At 41.4% G+C, this 18,982-nt stretch overlaps 1 protein-coding gene across 5 annotated transcripts in view; it reads right to left on the reverse strand.

Moving 5' to 3' along the window:
- TBC1D30 (TBC1 domain family member 30) overlaps positions 1 to 18,982 on the reverse strand; it is a 119,305-nt gene that overhangs the window by 5,967 nt on the left and 94,356 nt on the right. For all 5 annotated transcript variants that reach the window (XM_034935511.3, XM_024931248.4, XM_055096507.2 and 2 more), the window contains 3 exons: positions 7,889 to 8,001; positions 5,766 to 5,905; positions 1,872 to 2,078 (listed from right to left, as the gene is read on the reverse strand). In XM_034935511.3, the coding sequence (XP_034791402.1) occupies positions 1,872 to 2,078; positions 5,766 to 5,905; positions 7,889 to 8,001 (460 nt within the window). The remainder of the gene's footprint in view (positions 1 to 1,871; positions 2,079 to 5,765; positions 5,906 to 7,888; positions 8,002 to 18,982) is intronic.

Genomic DNA, 18,982 nt, shown 5'->3' on the forward strand with positions numbered 1-18,982 from the left:
ACTAATATAGTCCCCAAGCAGCAGCACCAGCAGTGCCTACGGGCTTGTTAGAAACATATAATTTCAGTTCCATTCCAAACCTACTGAAACAGAGTCAATATTTTAGCAGATCCCCAAATGATCTGTATGCACACTAAATTTCAAGAACCAATGCTCTAGAGCTTTGCCTTTGAGCAGCAATCTCTCCCTTAAAGAGAACCACCGTCAACCATGATCTGAAGAAGGGGTCAGCAAACTTTTCCTGTAAAGGACCAGACTGTAAATATTTTAGCCACTGCAGTGTGAAAGTAGCCTTAGACAACCTGTAAACAAATGGGCATGCCTGTGTTCCAATAAAACTGTATTTACAGGCCAGGTGCGGTGGCCCACTCCTGTAATCCCAGCACTTTGGGAGGCCAAGGTGGGCAGATCACCTGAGGTCAGAAGTTCAAGACCAGCCTGGCCAACATGGTGAAATCCCGTCTCTACTAAAAATACAAGAATCAGCCAGGCATGGTGGTGCATGCCTGTAATCCCAGCTACTTGGGAGGCCGAGGCACAAGAATTGCTTGAACTTGGGAAGTGGAGGTTACAGTGAGCTGAGATTGCACCACTGCACTCCAGCCTGAATGACAGAGTAAGACTCCATCTCAAAACAAACAAACAAACAAAAAACTGTATTTACAAAAACAGGTAGTGAGCAGGATTTGGCCTACAGACCACAGTTTGCTGATCCCTGATGAAGGTACAAACCACTGGGCCGATTTAGCACCCTGAGCAATTGTTTACCATCACACCCAAAGACTTGTACAGTGTAGTTAAAAAGGGACTGTACAAAGAATCAGAACACCTGTGTTCTAGCCCTGGCCTGACCACTCACTATAGCTATATAACCCTGGACAATTGCTAAGCCTTCCTGAATCACCATTTCCTCACTATTTGGAAGAAGATGAGACTATCTGTCCTTGCCTTCCTCAAAGATTTGTTTTAAGGACAAAATGAGGAAATGTATGTGCCAATGTTTTTGAAACTTAAAGTGAAATTGTTCCCATTTATTTTGTGACTGGTTTCTTAATGACTCAGGATAAAGTGAGAATCATCAAGAAGTCAACTATTCTTCTCTGATAAATGGAAGGTAAATTCAGTTTTTGTGCAGGATCAGTCACATGCTCACATGCCACTTTAAAAACATGTCAAATTTATATTTCAGTTAATTCTGGACAGGCACCATTTTCATTAAGATATTCACTTCAAGCAAGAAAAAACAACTCCCAAATCAGCATATATTAAACAATAAAGCAGATTGTTCACTGGGATTTTTGGAATTAAAAAGAAAAAAGCTTGGCAATCCTTGGAAAAGAGCATTTCCAATTGCATTATAATTGTGTTCTTCTTAGTATATTCCCAAGATACTTGCCATCAGCAAGGCACAGGTTTTTAATGTTTTTTTTCCCAGTTTCTCTGATACAACATCTGTTATAATATCACCTAAATGACTAGTATACAGCTTAATTTACTAGTGCACAGATGACTTCTATATTCAGATGCATAAAATTTATGCTCCAAAATTTCTCAAGTCCAAGGATTGCATGGCTTTGCAACATTTTAATCATTTGTAAACCCTTCTCCACAGCACACATAGTAGAGACGTGTTTAATACCATCAACTGCCTGGTCCTTGGGGCCTAAAAAGAACCTGCAGTCTTTTTCTTCTTTAGAGCCTGATAAAATAAAATTTAAAATGAGATGCTAAATATGCTATTATGTCATGCCAGCTGTGTTGATGGATACTGAGCTACAGTTAGTAATTCCAAGGCCTTCCTAGGATTATTTGTTCTTCATTTTACAAGTTGAGATAGAGCTGAAATTGATTCAAATGAAGAATCACATTACCTGCCCTGATGTACACCTGATGAACCTGCTGCTGTTGCTTCTTTTTAATTCGAGAGTACTGCCGCTTCAGTGCATTGATATCTGTGGTCATGCGTTCCATCATCATACTGTTAAAAGCTGCATGGTATTCACTTCGACAGGAATTGATTGCTCCTGGACTCAGCTCTGCAATGTTATTAGATCTCAGACTCTGCTCCTCATTTGGCTCTGCGCTCGAAGGATGAGACATAAGGAGATGGTCGGTGGAGGGGCACAGGAGTAAATGGAAATTGATAACACTACAACTCAGTGCGGTATCTTAACCTCCATGAAATTCTAAACCACAGAAAAAAACGCATACTAGAGTTTGTCTAGTGCTTATTTTGATGTGCCCCTGAAAATATTTCTGCATTTTCTTATTAACCTAACTGTGGGTCTGACATGAGCTATATGGGTTCAGAGTTTGATTTTGTTACCAGTTTGTTAGCTATATAGACATAACATCAACTGCTTCCAGATAAAAATCACTGCCATTGTCTAAGATTCCCTTAGAAAGATATAACTCCTAATTTCTAAAATCATTGTACAGATTTCCACACAACGGCATGAGGATTTATACAGAATTGGTTTGTAGAGTTTAGACAGTCATTAAAAGTGCATTCTTCTTACATTAAAAATAGTAACACAATTTATAAAATTATCAAGACTTCAGACCACTGTATCACTAGAATGAATGCTTTGTTCATTTAACAAACATTTCCTGTCCATTCTGTTGTTATATCGGATGTGGTGTCTGCTCCTGTGATAGCTACAACTAGCAGATTTGTCTCTTAAATAAAATTGAGATGACTCCAAAAAAGAGAAACAATACTAGGTGGGAGTAACCCACAGACTGCACAGGCCAAAGCGGGAGACAGCAAGCTTCTCCAGCACAATTTGTAAAACTGACATGGGAGCCAGAGTCAAAAAAAGACTGAGAGACTCCAACTATCCTAACATCTGCTGAGAGTGTTATTCAGACAAAGGCTAAACATCTCAGAAATTCATTTTTTTACTGTAATCATTTCTGTAAGGAGAAGAAAATTAAAAGAGAAACTGCTAATCAGAGCAAAATCAACAAGAAAGACTAATGATGAAATTTAGGAGAAAGTGATCATGTCATCCTAGAGCACAAAAATGCACAGAAAGAAAAACAGAGAAAAAAAAATGAAACATAGACCCAGGCTACAGAAACGCAGATTCAAAAACTTTACCATTAAAATACATATTGATCCTATGGCTAGAAATCAAAAGCTGGAACTCAGGCAATAAGAAAGGGGGTAGAAGGCATTGCAGAAATCAAGAAGACTCTTGTTGGGTTCAGATTTTTAAAAAGCCTTTAAAAGGATGACAGAAGAGCACATACCAAAGACATACTCACAAAACAGTATGAGCCCAGCCATTAAAAAGGTTAAAACTCAAACAAGCTGAGGCTTGCAGGAAATACTCCAAAAGATCACAACCAAAAGTTAGAAGTAGCAGCAGCTGCTGCCACTGCTCCTATCTTCCAAATAAGAACCAAAAAAAGAGAAGATAGCCCCATGACTTCAAGAAGGTAGTAAAAAGTTAGCAGATGGCAAAGAGAACACAGAGGTGCCTGACATCTATTCAGTTTCTGTCCTCTTTCAGCATATTTCTAATATCTTTGAACAAGGAGAATGGTCTTCAAACTAGAAGAGGTAGAATAAATATCCTAAAAGAAAAGCTTTTTCTTTTACAAGAAAGGACGTAGAGAACCACAAACTTTAAAACAGTGCATAACATTGATAATTCCAGACCACAGAATTCTATTCTGTTTAGAAAAAAAAATGAAATAAAACATGCATGTGATTCAGAGCACAACATTTTAAGGGGAACATTACCAAATTACAGGATATCTAGAGGTAAATTAATAGAATATTAGGAGGTCCAGAAGTCATAACTTAAGAGACATGCTTAAAGAAATTCTGAACTGGGGCCTTTGAGAAAGCTTTGGAGGACATGATAGCTGTCCTCAAAGATTTGAAGAGATGCCAGGTAGAAGAGGGAGTAAGTAGACTTGTTCTGGTTTTTTCCAAAGGGAAGAATCCTCTTTTCCAGCTGGAACCATGGAGGGTGTCGAAGAGAAGAAAAAGAAGGTTCCTGCTATGCCAGAAGCCCTTAAGAAAAAGCAAAGGAATTTTGCTGAGCTGAAGATCAAGCACCTGAGAAAGAAGTTTGCCGAAAAGATGCTTCAAAAGGCAAGGAGGAAGCTTATCCATGAAAAAGCTAAACACAGTCACAAGGAATACCGGCAGATGAACAGAACTGAGATTCAAATGGCTAGGAGGGCAAGAAAAGCTGGCAACTTCTATGTTCTTACAGAACCCAAACTGTCATTTTCCCTAAGGATCAGAGGTATCAATGGTGTGAGGTCTGAAAGGTGGTGGAGTTTCTTCACCTTTGTCAGATCTTCAATGGAATCTTTGTTAACTCAGCAAGGCTTCAATTAACATGGTGAGGATTGGAGAACCATACATTTCATGGCAGTACCCAAACCTAAAGTAAGTAAATGAACTCATCTACAAGTGTCACTATAGCAAAATCGAAAAGAAGCAAATTGCCATGACAGATAACACTTTGATTGCTCAATCTCTTGGTAAATATGATATCATCTGCATGGAGGATCTGATTCATGAGATCTATACTGTTGGAAAAGGCTTCAAAGAAGCCAATAACTTCCTGTGACCCTTCAAATTATCCTCTCCACAAGGTGGAATGAAGAAAAAGACCTCCTATTTTGTGGAAGGTAGAAATGCTGGCAATAGGGAAGAGAAGAGCTACAGGCTTATTAGAAGGATGAACTAAGGGGTCTACCATGATTATTTCTGTAATCTGGTCAGTTAATAAACAGTGATGCCTTCAAATAGAAAAAAAAAAGCAAAGAGAAGAACTATTAGTAGAACGGGTAGGTGGAAGTTATCTCTTTGTAAATAGTAACCATGGACTAAGGGGAAGAATCAAGCAAAGTGTCTTGTGAAATAATAAGTTTCTTGTCACTCAAGAAATTCAAGTAGAGGTCACCATAATGTTTTGATTTAAAGGGTAATCCTATTGGAAGAGAAGCCAGTCTGGAATAAATTAAACTCAGATGGAATATATTAAGCATCTACTATATGCCAGGGTCTGTGCTAAGGAACTTAGCATACAAAGTTGAATCCAATGCATGGGAGCAAAAGTCACCATAGAGAAAAAGAAATGTGTACTATGCATGTAACACATAATACAGAGAAAAACCATTACATAATAAAAAGATAAAGTAACAGAGAAGATACTTTTAGTAACAATTTTTTTCTTTTTTTGAGATGGAGTCTTGTTCTGTTGCCCAGACTGGAGTGCAGTGGCGTGATCTCAGCTCACTGCAACCTCTGCCTCCTGGGTTCAAGCGATTCTCCTGCCTCAGCCTCCCAAGCAGCTGGGACTACAGGCACGCACCACCACAGCTAATTTTTGTATTTTTAGTAGAGACGGGGTTTCACCATATTGGCCAGGCTGCTCTCAAACTCCTGACCTCATGATGCATCTGCCTCAGCCTCCCAAAGTGCTGGGATTACAAGCGTGAGCCACCACACCCAGCCTAGTAATGACTTTTTAATGTTGTTGTTGTTGTTTGGTAGAGACTGGGTCTCCCTATGTTGCTCAGGCTAGTCTTGAAAACCTGGCTTCAAATGATCATGCTGTCTCAGCCTCCTAAAGTGCTGGGCTTACAGGCATGACCCACCATGACTAGCCTAATAAAGACTTTTAATAGTTGTAACCAGTTCAGAAAATTACTGGGGCATCTATAGGACACAATATCACTCTTATTGTAGTAAACCAATACATCATGATAATCTAAATCAAGAGCCACCTCTTTACCTTTAATTTGTTTTTGGTACTTCTGCAGTTCAGGAGCCAGGAACCCACTAAAAGGTCCAAGACACCCCACTGCATTAACGACAGCATCCTCATCGTCTGGGTCATTCTCTTCATCACTGTCTCTGGCCTTACTATGTCGTCTTGGAAAACATAAAAGACAAAAAAGAAATATACAAAGAAAACCATGGTATTTTAAAACATAATACAGTTACATGGTTTAAATGCCATATATATAATTAACATAGAATTACATATAATTAACATTGTGAAACCCCATCTCTACTAAAAATATATAAAAATTAGCCAGGTGTGGTGCCGCACACCTGTAATTCCAGCTACTTTGGAGGCTGAGGCTAGAGAATCGCTTGAACCCGGGAGGCGGAGGTTGCAGTGAGCCAAAATCACATCACTGCATTCCAGCCTGGGCGACGACAGAGCAAGACTCCGTCTCAAAAAAAAAAGAATTATATATAATGATGTGATTTATAAAGTTTCCCTCCCATCTCTGTCCAACTTCTGCCCATTGAAACTAGTAACCATGGTCATTTGTGAGAATCTCCCATCTAATTCCCACAGGTGATCACTGTTACTGGTTCTTATGTATTCTTCAGTTTCTCTGAGCACACATAAGCAAATATGACTACATGCTTTTATTTTTCTCTTCTTTTTGCATAACTATTAGCATACTATATATGCTCTTCTGCATCTTGCCTTTATTTATACAAGAAATCTTTACGGGCTGGGCACAGTGGCTCACATCTGTAATCTCAGCACTTTGGGAGGCTAAGGCAGGATTGCTTGAGCCCAAGAGTTCAAGACCAGACTGGGTAACATAGCGAGACTCTGTCTCTGCAAGAAATTTAAAAATTATCCAGGCACGGTGGTACGTGCCTGTGGTCCCAGCTACTTAGGAGACTAAGATGGGAAAATCACTTGAGCCTGGAAGGTTAAGGCCACAGTATGCCATGATTGTACCACTGCACAATCATGGTACACAAGAATACACAGAGCTTCCTTATGCTTTCTTATAGCTCTACTGGATGTACACACCCCATAGTGTGGAGCCAGGCTGCTAATGGTATACACTTGAGTGGTTTCCAATAATATACTATTACAAACTCCTAGGCGCAAGCAATCCTCCTGCCTCAGCCCCCCAAGTAGCTAGGACTACAGGTATGCACTACCACACCCTACTAATTTTTGTAATTTTTTTAGAGACAGGGTCTTGCTACGTTGCCCAGGCTGGTCTCGAATTCCTGGCCTCAAGTGATCCTCCTGCTTCAGCTTCCCAAAGTGCTAGGATTACGGGCGTGAGCCACCACACCCAGCTTGGGTGGCCATTTTCTTATCGATTTCTAGGAATTTTACATATTAGCAATATCCATCCCTATTTTGCATAGTAAGTTAAAAATATCCTTCCACAGATATTTTTGAGTCTACTTATAGAGGTTTGGTTTTGTTCCGTTTGGGTCACCCACAAAATTATATTTAAAGGACTTAATTTTTTCCCTTTTTTAAAATTTTGAGTCAGTTATTAAGGCCTTTCCAATTCCAAAGAACTAAAGGAATTCTTCTACATTTTCTTATGCTAATTTTATTATTTCATTGTTTCTATTTAACACATTCATCCATATGGAATTTACCCTGGCATCTAGTATGAGGTCTGACTCTCATTTTCTTTCCAAATTAGTTCTCATTAGCCCATCACCATTTACCAAACAGTATAACTTTTCACCATTGATTCAATATGCCTATTTTTCATATGATAAACTCTTTATCAATTGTCAATTTTTGGTCTTCACAGTTTTTAAATTAGCTCATCTGTGTACCTGTATACAGGTTCCACACTATTTTAACTATTGAGATTTTTAATGCTTGATATCATTAGATAAGTTGTGGGGTTGCTAAATCTCTCTTCAGTTTACGTTCCAAATTTCTCTGCAAAGTACACTTTTAAAAATCTCTCTTGAGTTTAAATCAAAACCATTTGGAAAGGGACATTAGATTCTAAGTGTCAACTTACTTTAACATATCTCTGGGGCTTCATAAATATTAATTTACAATAACAAATTAAGATATTAAGTCCTCCATCATGAAAACAACAAGGAATTTAAAAACCTTACCCAGAAACTGAGGTGGGTTTAACTGTGGCTGGGAACGGTGTAATGTTGTAGGTGTATTTTTCCCTCAACTCTGCCAATTGTGGGAAAGGAAACGGAGCCATGGAATAAACAGTCTGTAAAACAAAAGCAAAAATGCCAAGTCTGAAACAGTAGCCTTCACAACTCTTATCAATCCTGGAAAGACATTAAAGTTTTATGAAGTCGAGTGTGAAGAGGCAGATACTGCTCCTTACACAGCAGGTGGAGAGATTCCACTTCAACATCCGCTTTCAAGACAGACAAAAGAAGATGATTAAACCTGACCCAGTGAGCTCTCAAATCAACCCAGCTGCAGCTGGGCATTCCAACTGGTAAACAAGGGTGGGCAATCACGGGCAGTCTGATTTCCTCCTGTTGTTCAATAAATGGATTAATGCAGAAATCCACAGCTCCCTATGTCTTCTGTATCAAAGAACTCACAAATGTCCTTCCTATGTAGTGCTTACTTTTCACAGCTCTGTTAGATGATTTTTAGACATTTAATGTCAGGTCAGCCTTCTGGATAAAATTAAATCTAGTGGATGATCTTGTGATCGACTACAAGTTTTCTCCAAAGATACCACCTTTTTAAATGTCTGTGGATGAGTTCTAGGTGAAAATTGTTAGGTGGTGTTTTTAAAGGAAAAAAAAAGACAAGAAAAAAGTGACAGGGTGTAAAGCCTAGGCTGTTAAAACTCTATAAATAAAAATGGGGAAAAGCACCTGAGCTTCCACCAGAATTTCAAAATTATGTATCATTCTATCAGCAATAAAAGAGTAATATTGTTTGCTTTCTTATTTTTATTAAAATTTAATAGCTCCAAACATGTTTCTTCAATCCTGGTTCTTATTCACCAGAAAACATATATCAATCACATGTTCATTTCTTCTGGGAAGCCAAAGAAATAGCCTGATAATGCTTTCCTAGGAAAATATTTTAAAAAGGTATTTTTTATTTCAGCAGGACTGTTTTTATGAAGGCTTAGAAGATGTCTAATTTGGCATGTGCCAAAAGGAAGGCTGTGAAAGGAGTTTGATTGTGATGCTTCTTCATTTTATAGCTTAGTGCCACCATTGTGACAGTCCCCTGCAATTTTATTCTAACAACCTGTACATCTGACTGTCCCCAGATGTCATGGTACCCCTTTATACTTTACTGTACCAGCCCAAGATTCCAAACAAGTAGGTGTTGGCTAAAATTCCTTCTCTTCAATTCTCCATGCTTACTGCGCAAAGCTACACAGCTTATAGGGACTGCAAACATAATCTCTAAGCTGTCTTATCATAGACACTCCAGACTTGATTATACCCAAAAGGCTGAGAAGGAGTACAGGTTTACTAACAATAAACTGTGCCCCAAGAAAAGAAGCAGAAGGCATCTTGTGGCTCTCACTAGCCTTGAGTGTGAAATTAAACCAGTTCCCCACCTCTCTGGGCTTCCTTTTCCTCATTTAAAAAATAAAGGGTGTGAAACTCAGGATCGTGGTTACCTCTGAGAGGAGAGATGGGAATAAGATCAGGGAGAAGTTATATGAGGGTGTTTTCCCGTGGTTGTTAATTTTTATTTCTTAAATTGGGTGGGAGATATGTAGATTTTATTGTATTATTCTTAATACATCCTATATGCCCAAAATACTTCATATAATTTTATTAATCATGTAGTCAGAAGCACTCTCATGTCCTTTGATCCCACAAAGCTATGCAACAGCTACCTCGCTGCCACTGCAGAATTCTTCCCCGCTTGCTCTTACTATCATGTCTTAGCTCCACATACCCTTTTGAGGGAACGCAAGAGATGTGAAATCCTCTCCTCAGCAGCCAATCCAGAGCACAGCACCTTCTCTAGGGGCTGGGTAGGAGCCGCATCGCCCTAACTCTATCTGACCATCACATATCAAATGTGATCCCACAGTTGGGCCAAGAATCAACCCTCATTCATGTAATTTTTTTTCCTCCCTAACAGTTTAGAAATGTGTTCAGACATTTAAGAAACCCATGTCCTTTGGATTCAACTTTAAAAGATGAGATTTTTGATGCTAAGAATTTCAAAATTCCTTACAAGTGAAATAAGATGTCTTATTAAAGACAATAAGTAGGATGATGAGCTAAAGTTTCACCTGTGTTTAATTTTGCCAGTTTTGTAACAAGGTATCAGTAAATTCCCTCATCCAGCCTTGTGAAGGAAGTTCATAAGAGGAACAGGGAAGTACATCCTCCCCCTACTGCACCCTGCCCTGCCCCAGGGATGATGGTCTAGGCTCTGAGCAAGATCCCTCAGGGGCCACTCAGCTAAAGACACCTGACCAAAAAGAAAACTAGCTCCATTGCACTTTCATCCTCTACTTCATGTCTTCCTTTCTCTGTCACTGACTTTTAGTAAGTCCTTCAAAGAACAAATCAGTATTCCTGACACAAAGTTGTTTATAGTAGTTCTTCCCAAATATTCACTCACTTACTTGAAGGTCTCACATCTGAAGGCATGTTTATCCCAGGAGCATAAGCATCCCTGGCACACCGACATAGCACTCAGGGTGTCAGAAATCTTTAGGCCTCCACCTTGGTAAGTCGGATATTTACAACAGATTCCAAGAAAGAGATTTGACTAATCATCTTAGAGCCAAAATATGGTACAGTAATAGAATCACAGGGTTAGAAAAGAATTCAAACATATTAGTTCCACCTCCCTCCCAAGTAGGAGTCCCTTCTAGAGCATCTCCAACAGATGGCCACAAAGGCACAGCTTAAGCACTTTCAGTTATGGGCACACACAGTTTTGCAGGACAGACGGTTTCAATTTAATTCATCAAACATGATCCTTGTATTGAACAAGTATCCATACCCTTGTAATTTCCACCCCATCACTTATGGAAAAAAGTGAACAGAGTGGGTGCAAAGGAAAGTCCTGCCTCTCAGTACATAAGATCTCCCACCAGACAACAGGAAGTCAGTCACAAACACTTTGGGTTAGGCTTCCCAAGCACCTATAAACCCTAATAATAGCATCTTAACTAATTTCTCTCTACACTGCCCTCAAGGAATTTACAAGAGGCATTGTCAAAAATCCTACTGATATCCAGGTACATTATTTAATCAGCATTCCTCCAGTTTCTTTACCCTATCAATTAAAAAAAGTCAAACAAACATGAAAATGACCATTGCTAATAAGAAAACAGTGATCTACAAGGGGGAAACCCCAGCATATGATTTTCAGTATGGCACTTAGAACGGAAAGAAAAGGGAAAGACTGAAGGGGGAGAATGCTTTCATCTCTTCAGCTCAAAAATAAAGACCTTACATTCAGCCCACATTTTTCATCTGGCGCTATTTTGGGTTTGCTGACAGCACTAAATTAAAAAAAAATGAATGAATATAGGAAAGAAAATGGCTTGAAATGACATTCACCATTTCTCTCCTGAACATTCTATGATGTCAAGGAAAACTAACAAGTCTATTTACTATCTGAACTACCAACATACACTTAAATAGACATTTATATTTAGTCACTGAAAAGACATTATATTTTGTAATTATTGATATGCTTTACAAGAAATATGAAAACATGAGTTGCACAAAATTAGGCTTAGTTCATCTTCACGCAGATGTTTTCCTCGACAGGAGGGATGCTACTCAAATGGAATCCCATCAATCAATCCACAGCCTACAGTTCTCCCTCTAGGATTCTTCTGCTTTAAGCAGTGTCCAAGTGGTTCCTTCTCCTAATACCTAAGATTGGAAATTCCTAGAGGACAAAGATGGCATCCAACACATCTCATTCCTTCTGGCAACGTTTAAACTGTAAGTGAAATGAGATGTTGCCTTATTCTTCTAAAGAGGATTTCAGCTTTTAGAAAGACATCTTTTGAACAGGTGGAAGCAGTGTGTTGGGTGGTGAGGAAAAGCATTCAGCTAGGAGTCAGGGACCTGGAGGCAGTCTTGGGTCTGCCACTAGACAATCTGAGAAACCAACAAGTTGCTCACACTCCAACTCATAGTTTCCTCTCTCTAACATGACAGAATTAGCTTAACTGATCTTTAAGTTTCTTTAAAGCCAGTGTTTCTTTGTTTTCTGAAAACCACCTGTATCAGAACCACCCATGGGCCAAATGTCTGCATTTTCATACACTCCTGGATGTTTCTTACACAGTCCAGTTTGAAAACCACAGCCTCAAGATCTAACATTTTATGATTCTGTGTATTCACTGAGTAACCAGTTGTATTATTCACACTAGGCTAGATGTTGCTGAAGCCCCTAACATTAAGGAACTTGCTACTTACAGAAAAAAAAAGTAATATACTTGAAAAGCAGCGGGTGCAGTAGCTCATGCCTGTAATCCCAACACTTTGGGAGGCCAAGGCAGGCCTCGCCTGAGGCCCAGGAGTTCAAGACCAGCCTGGGAAACATGGCAAAATTCCATCTCTAAAATACATTTAAAAAAATTAGCCAAGCATGGTGGCATGCACCTGTAGTCCCAGCTACTTTCAGGGCTGAGGAGTGAGGACTGCTTGAGCCCAGGAGTTCAAAACCAGCCTGGGCAACATGGTGAAACCCCATCTCTACAAAAAATTTAAAAATTAGCCCAGCCTGGTGGCACATGCCTGTAGACTCAGTTACTTGCGGGGCTGAGGTGGGAGAATCGCTTGAGCCCAGGAAGTCAAGACTGCAGTGAGCCATGTTCATGCCACTGCACTCCAGTCTACATGACAAAGTGAGACCATGTTTAAAAAAAAAAGAATCTTTAGTACTGGAGGAGTACAGAGGAACCATCATCCATGAGTCCTGAGATAACAGAGGCTCTGGGAGTGGGAAAGAGAGGAGATTGAGCGGCGTCCAGATGGACAAATAGGATTTTCACAGATGCAGCATCAGAGGGACCATAAGACCTGTTGCAGAATAAGCAATGGCCTACAGAGGCCTGGATGGGAACAGAGCTATGACCAGTGCCATAGAGTCTGTCTGTGAAATAGCAGGAACACCTTTGGATAGGTCAGGAATGGGGCAGTCCAAGTACACCTCTAAAGCAACCTATCTGAAAATGAACCCATCCTCCTCCCCTCAGAAACTTGCCCTCTTCCTTCTAAGCCAGGAGATTATGGGTTGCCCTTTCTCCCCCATTACTTTTTCTTTCACTCCTGTATCCCTTTTCCATGGCCATGTCCAGTCAATTTCACCTCGTAAGTACTGTCTCTGTTCCAATCTGTTTCCACCCTTCACTGCCTCCTCACAGGCCTTCCTGCTGTCAGACTTGTCCCTTTGAAATCCATCCTTCACAGAGCTGCCCGTGGAGTTGACTCAAAACAAAACTCAAACCATTTTCCTCCTCTCCTTAATCTTTCAGGTCCACAGCTCTTCTATTCCCCTTTCCAAAGGGTCCACAGAAGCCTTAGAACTCCAGCAAATACAATCTCTCAATCACTGACCTGAAACATCAAGTCCAAGTGCCTTACCAGGCATTGTGGTCTTTCATGAGCCAGTCCCTGAATTCCAGCCTTCTGACAGTCCCCCTCACACTTATGCAGTATATTATCAACAGACCTTGACACATGCTGCTCTCTCAAACACAAATTGACTCTCCACTCTGCACCAGAGCCTTCAACACACACACGCACACACAACACCCTCGCATATACGTGCACCCCTCCACACACACACACACACACACAACACCCTCGCATATATGTGCACCCCTCCACACAGACACACAGACACACACACACACACACACACACACACACACACACACACACACAGCCTAGTCAAATCCTATTCTTCTGTAAAGGTAAAACCAGACATGAATTCCCTCAAGAAAGGCTTTCCTAACTTCCTCTCCTCCAACTCACTCCACCCCTGCCCCTCAGGCTAGATGAGGTCTTCTCTCTTCCTCAGCCCCCAGCCCCTCTGCACACCTCCCTCAACGCACTCCCCACACTGTGCTCTAGGAGACTATAGGCTCCCGATGACATAGCCCATGCTTTCTTCTGTGTCCCTGCACCTGGCACATTACCTGACATTTAGAGGTGCTCGATAAATATTTGGAGAAGTTAATATACAGCATAGAAAATCAGGCTGAAGCATTTTATTTACCGTGGTTAGTAACAAGGAAGTGCTGAAGGACTTAGTGTAGAGCAAGGAAATGACCAAAGCAGTAAGTATGGATCATTACTCTGGTAGCAAAATGCTGGGCCCCTATTCCAGGCCCTAGCTCCCAGATGACATTTCTAGCCACACCCTGGGCCAAAAGGGAACCCCACTGCCTTAAAGGGAAGGACCCAGCACTGGTAGGATTCATCACCTGCTGACTAAAGACCCTGAATAACAACCAGAAATATCCAGGGAGTATGCCATGGGCCCTGAGCTCTGAGACATGCTGGCTTCAGGGGAGATCCAGCATATTCCCAGCTGTAGTGGCTATGGTAAAAGACTCATTCTGTATTAGAGCAGAGGGAATCTACAAAGACAGCCATCATCTACAAGTTGGGTTTAATTCAACATTTATTGAAAAAGAAAAGGCAGAAAACTAACCATGGATTCTCAATAAATGTTTGTTTAATGAATTAGTAAGTTTGGTGGGAATGGAGGGTGGGTGGCAGACAAGATGGCAGAATAGAAGCTTACACCATTCATGCCCCCTGCTGCAACACCAAATTTTAACAACTATCTGTACACAGAGAAGCACCATAACAAGAACCAAAAATTAGGTGAATAATCACAATATCTGATTTGAACTCCATATCATGGAAAGAGGCATTGAGAAGGGAAGGAGAGACAGTCTTGAGTCACGGATGCCACCCCTCCCCAATCCCCTGGCAGTGGCCATAAGACATGGAGAAAGAGTCTGTGCACTTGGGGATGGGAGAGTGCAGTGACTAGAGGACTTTACATTGAACTCAGTGCTGCTCTGCCACAATGGAGAGCAAAGTTGTGCTGGGCTCACTCAGCATTCACACACAGAGGGGGCATTTGAACCAGACCTAGCCAGTGGGGAATCGCCCATCTAGCTGCTGGAACTCGAGTTCCTCAGCAAGCCTCGCCATTGCAGGCCAAAGTGCTCTGGGGTCCTAGGTAAACCCGAACAGCAGACTAGGACACAAGGACTGCAATTCCTAGGCAACTCCTAGTGCTAGGCTGGGCTTAGAGCCAGTAAACTAGGGTGGCACATGACCTAGGGAGACACAAGCTGGTTTGGCTATGGGAGGGCTTGCGCCATCCCTCCCCCAACCCCAGGCAGTGCAGCTCATAGCAATGAAAGTGACTCCTTCCTTCTGCTTAAGGAGAGGAGAATGAAGAATAAAGAGGATTTTGTCTTGCATCTTGGATAGCAGCTCAGCCACAACAGGATAGGGCACCAGGCAGAGTCATGAGGCCCCTATTCCAGGCCCTAGCTCCCAAATGACATTTCCAGCCACACCCTGGGCCAAAAGAGAACCCCTGCCTTAAAGGGAAGGACTCAACACTTGCAGGATTCATCACCTGCTGACTAAAGAGTCCTTGGACCCTGAATAACAACCAGCAATATCCAGGGAGTATGCCATGGGCCCGAGCTCTGAGACATGCTGGTTTCAGGGGAGACCCAGCATATTCCCAGCTGTGGTGGCTATGGTGAAAGATTCATCTGTTTGAGAAAAACAGAGGGAAAAGTAAAGGGGACTTTGTCTTGCACCCTAGATACCAGCTCAGCCACAGTAGGGTAGAGCAACAAGCAGGCTCTTGGGGTCTCTGAGTCCAGGCCCAGGCTCTTGGACAGCATTTCTGGACCTGCCCTGGGGCAGTGGGGAGCCCACTGCCCTGAAGGGTGACTCCCAGGTCTCGCAGCATTCACCATAAGCTGATGGAAGAGCCCTTGGGCTTTAAGCAAACATTGGTAGTGGCCCAGCAGAACCCCCTATGGACTAGTGGTGGTGGTGGCCACAGGTAGAAGCTCTTCTGCCTGTGGTATGGGGAGGGAAGAGCAGGAAGAACTTTGTATTGTAGTTTCAGTGTCAGCTTAGCTGCAGTAGAATAGACTATCAGGTAAATTTCTAAGGTTTTTAACTCCAATCCCTGGCCCCCAGAAAAAAACTCTAGACACACCTGGGGCCTGGGGGGAACTCACTGCCCTGAAGGGAAGGGCCTTGGGCAAGGCCCAGTGCTGAGCTAACTTCAGGTCTGACCCAACACAGTCCCAGTGGTAGTGGCCACAGGGGTGTTTGCATCACCACACCCCCAGTTCCAGAGGGCTCATCACAGAAAGAGACTCCACATGTTTCAGAGAAATTAAAGGAAAAGAATAAGAGTCTCTGCCTGGTAATCCAGAGAATTCTTCCAGATCTTCTGAAAGACCACCAAGGTGGGTACCTCTACAAGTCTGCAAAAACCACAGCATTATTGGGCTTGGGGCCCAAGTCCCTTCTAATACCTGGTGATAATTTGGATATTTTTCTCACCCAAATCTCATGTTGAATTGTAATCTCCAATGTTGGAGGTGGGGCCTGGTGGGAGGTGTTTGGATCATGAAGGCAGATCCCTCATGAATGGCTTGAGCCATTCCCTTGGTGATAAGTGAGCTCTTGCTCTGAGTTCACATAAGATCTGGTTGTTTAAAAGTGTGTGGCACCGCCCCCCCCCCCCATCTAACTCTCTCTTCCTCCTGCTCTGGCTATGTGACATGTCTGTTCCCTCTTTACCTTGCCATGATTAAAAGCTCCCTGGGCCTCCACAGAAGCCAAGCAGATGCCAGGGTCATGCTGCTTATACAGCCTGCATGAACCAATTAAATTTCTTTTCTTTATAAATTATCCAGTCTCAAGTATTTCTTTGTAGCAATGCAAGAATGTCCTAACACCTGGAAAGCCTTCCCAAGAAGGATAGGCACAAACAAGCTCAGATTGTGAAGACTATAATACCTAACTCTTCAATGTCCAGACACAAGAGAACATCTACAAGCATCAACACCATCCAGGAAAACATGACCTCACCAAATGAACTAAATAAAGCACCAGGGACCAATCCTGGAGTAACAGAGATATATGACCTTTTAGACAGAGAATTCAAAAGCAATTCAAGATAACACAGAGAAGGAATTCAGAATTCTATCATAAAAATTTAACAAAAAGAGTGAAATAGTTAAGCAGAAATTATGGACTTGAAAAATGCAATCGACACGCTGAACAATGCATCAGAGTCTCTTAATAGCAGAATTGATCAAGTAGAATAATTAGTGAGCTTGAAGACAGGCTATATGAAAATACACAGAGGAGATAAAAGAAAAAAGAATAAAAAATAATGAAGTATGCCTATGGAATCTAGCAAATAGCCTCAAAAGGGCAAATCTAACAGTTATTGGCCTTAAAGTGGAGTTAGAGAAAGAGATAGGGATAGGAAACTTATTCAAAGAGATAATATCAAAGAACTTCCCAAACCAAGAGAAGTACATCAACAGTCAAGTACAAGAAGGTTATAGAACACCAACAGATTTAACCCAAAGAAGACTCCCTCAAGGCGTTTTACAATCAAACTCTCAAAGGTCAAGGGTAAAGAAATGATCCTAAAAGTAGCAAGAAAAAAAAAAATGAGTAACATACAATGGAGCTCCAATATGTCTTGCAACAGACTTCTCAGTGGAAATCTTACAGGCCAGGAGAGAGTGGCATAACCAGGAGAGACTGGCATGACATATTCAAACTGCCAAAAGAAAAAAAAAACTTCTACCCTAGAATAGTAAGTATATCCAGCGAAAATATCTTTAAGCATAAAGGAAGAATAAAGACCTTCCTAGACAAACAAAAGCTGAGGGATTTCATCAACACTAGACCTGTCCTATAGGAAATGCTAAAGAGAGTTCTTCAATCTGAAAGAAAAGGATGTTAATGAGCAAGAAGAAAGCATGTGAGGGTAAAAAACTCACTGGTAATAGTAAGCACACAGAAAAACACAAGTTTAGGATAACACTGTAATTGTGGTGTATTAACTCCTCTTGACCTAAGTAGAAAGACTAAATGATGGCCAGGCGCGGTGGCTCACACCTGTAATCCCAGCACTTTGGGAGGCCAAGGCAGGTGGATCACAAGGTCAGGAGAGCGAGACCATCCTGGCTAACACGGTGAAACCCTGTCTCTACTAACAATACAAAAAAATTAGTTGGGTGTGGTGGCAGGTGCCTATAGTCCCAGCTACTCAGGAGGCTGAGGCAGGAGAATGGCATGAACCTGGGAGACGGAGCTTGCAGTGAGCCGAGATCACGCCACTGCATTCCAGCCTGGGTGACAGAGCAAGACTCCATCTCAAAAAAAAAAAAAAAAAAAGAAAGAAAAAGAAAGACTAAATGCTGAACTAATAAATAATAACTAGAACAACTTTTTAAGACATAGACAGTACATAAAGAGAAACAACAAGGAGTTAAAAAGCAGAGGGACAAAGTTAAAGTATGGAGTTTTTATTAGTTTTCTTTTTGCATGTTTGCTTATGCAACCAGTGTTACGTTGCCATCAGTTTAAAATAATAGGTTTAAGATAGTATGTGCCAGTGTCGTGGTAACCTCAAATCAAAAAACATACAATACACAAAAAATAAAAAGCAAGAAATTAAAGCACACCACCAGAGAAAAATCACCTTCACAAAAAAGGAAGACAGAAACGAAGGAAAGAAGAAAGAGAAGCCCACAAAACCACCAGAAAACAAATAACAAAATGGCAGGGGTAAGGCTTTACTTATCAATAACACTGAATGTAAATCCACTAAATTCTCCAATCAAAAGACACAGAGTGGCTGAATGGATGAAAAAATAGGACCCAATGATCTGTTTCCTACAAGAAACACACTTCACCTGTAAAGATACATATGGACTCAGGTAGCTGGCAAGATGGCTGAATAGAAACAGCTCCAGTCTGCAGCTCCCAGCAAGATCAATGCAGAAGGTGGGTGATTTCTGCATTTCCAACTGAGATACCCCGTTCATCTCACTGAGACTGGTTAGACAATGGGTGCAGCCCACGGAGGGTAAGCTGAAGCAGGGTGGGGCATCACCTCACCCAGGAAACACAAGGGGTTGGGAGACTCCCTCCCCTAGCAAAGGGAAGCCTTGAGGGACTGTGCCATGAGGA

This window comes from Pan paniscus, chromosome 10, assembly GCF_029289425.2.
Source record: "Pan paniscus chromosome 10, NHGRI_mPanPan1-v2.0_pri, whole genome shotgun sequence".
Lineage (NCBI taxonomy): Eukaryota > Metazoa > Chordata > Mammalia > Primates > Hominidae > Pan > Pan paniscus.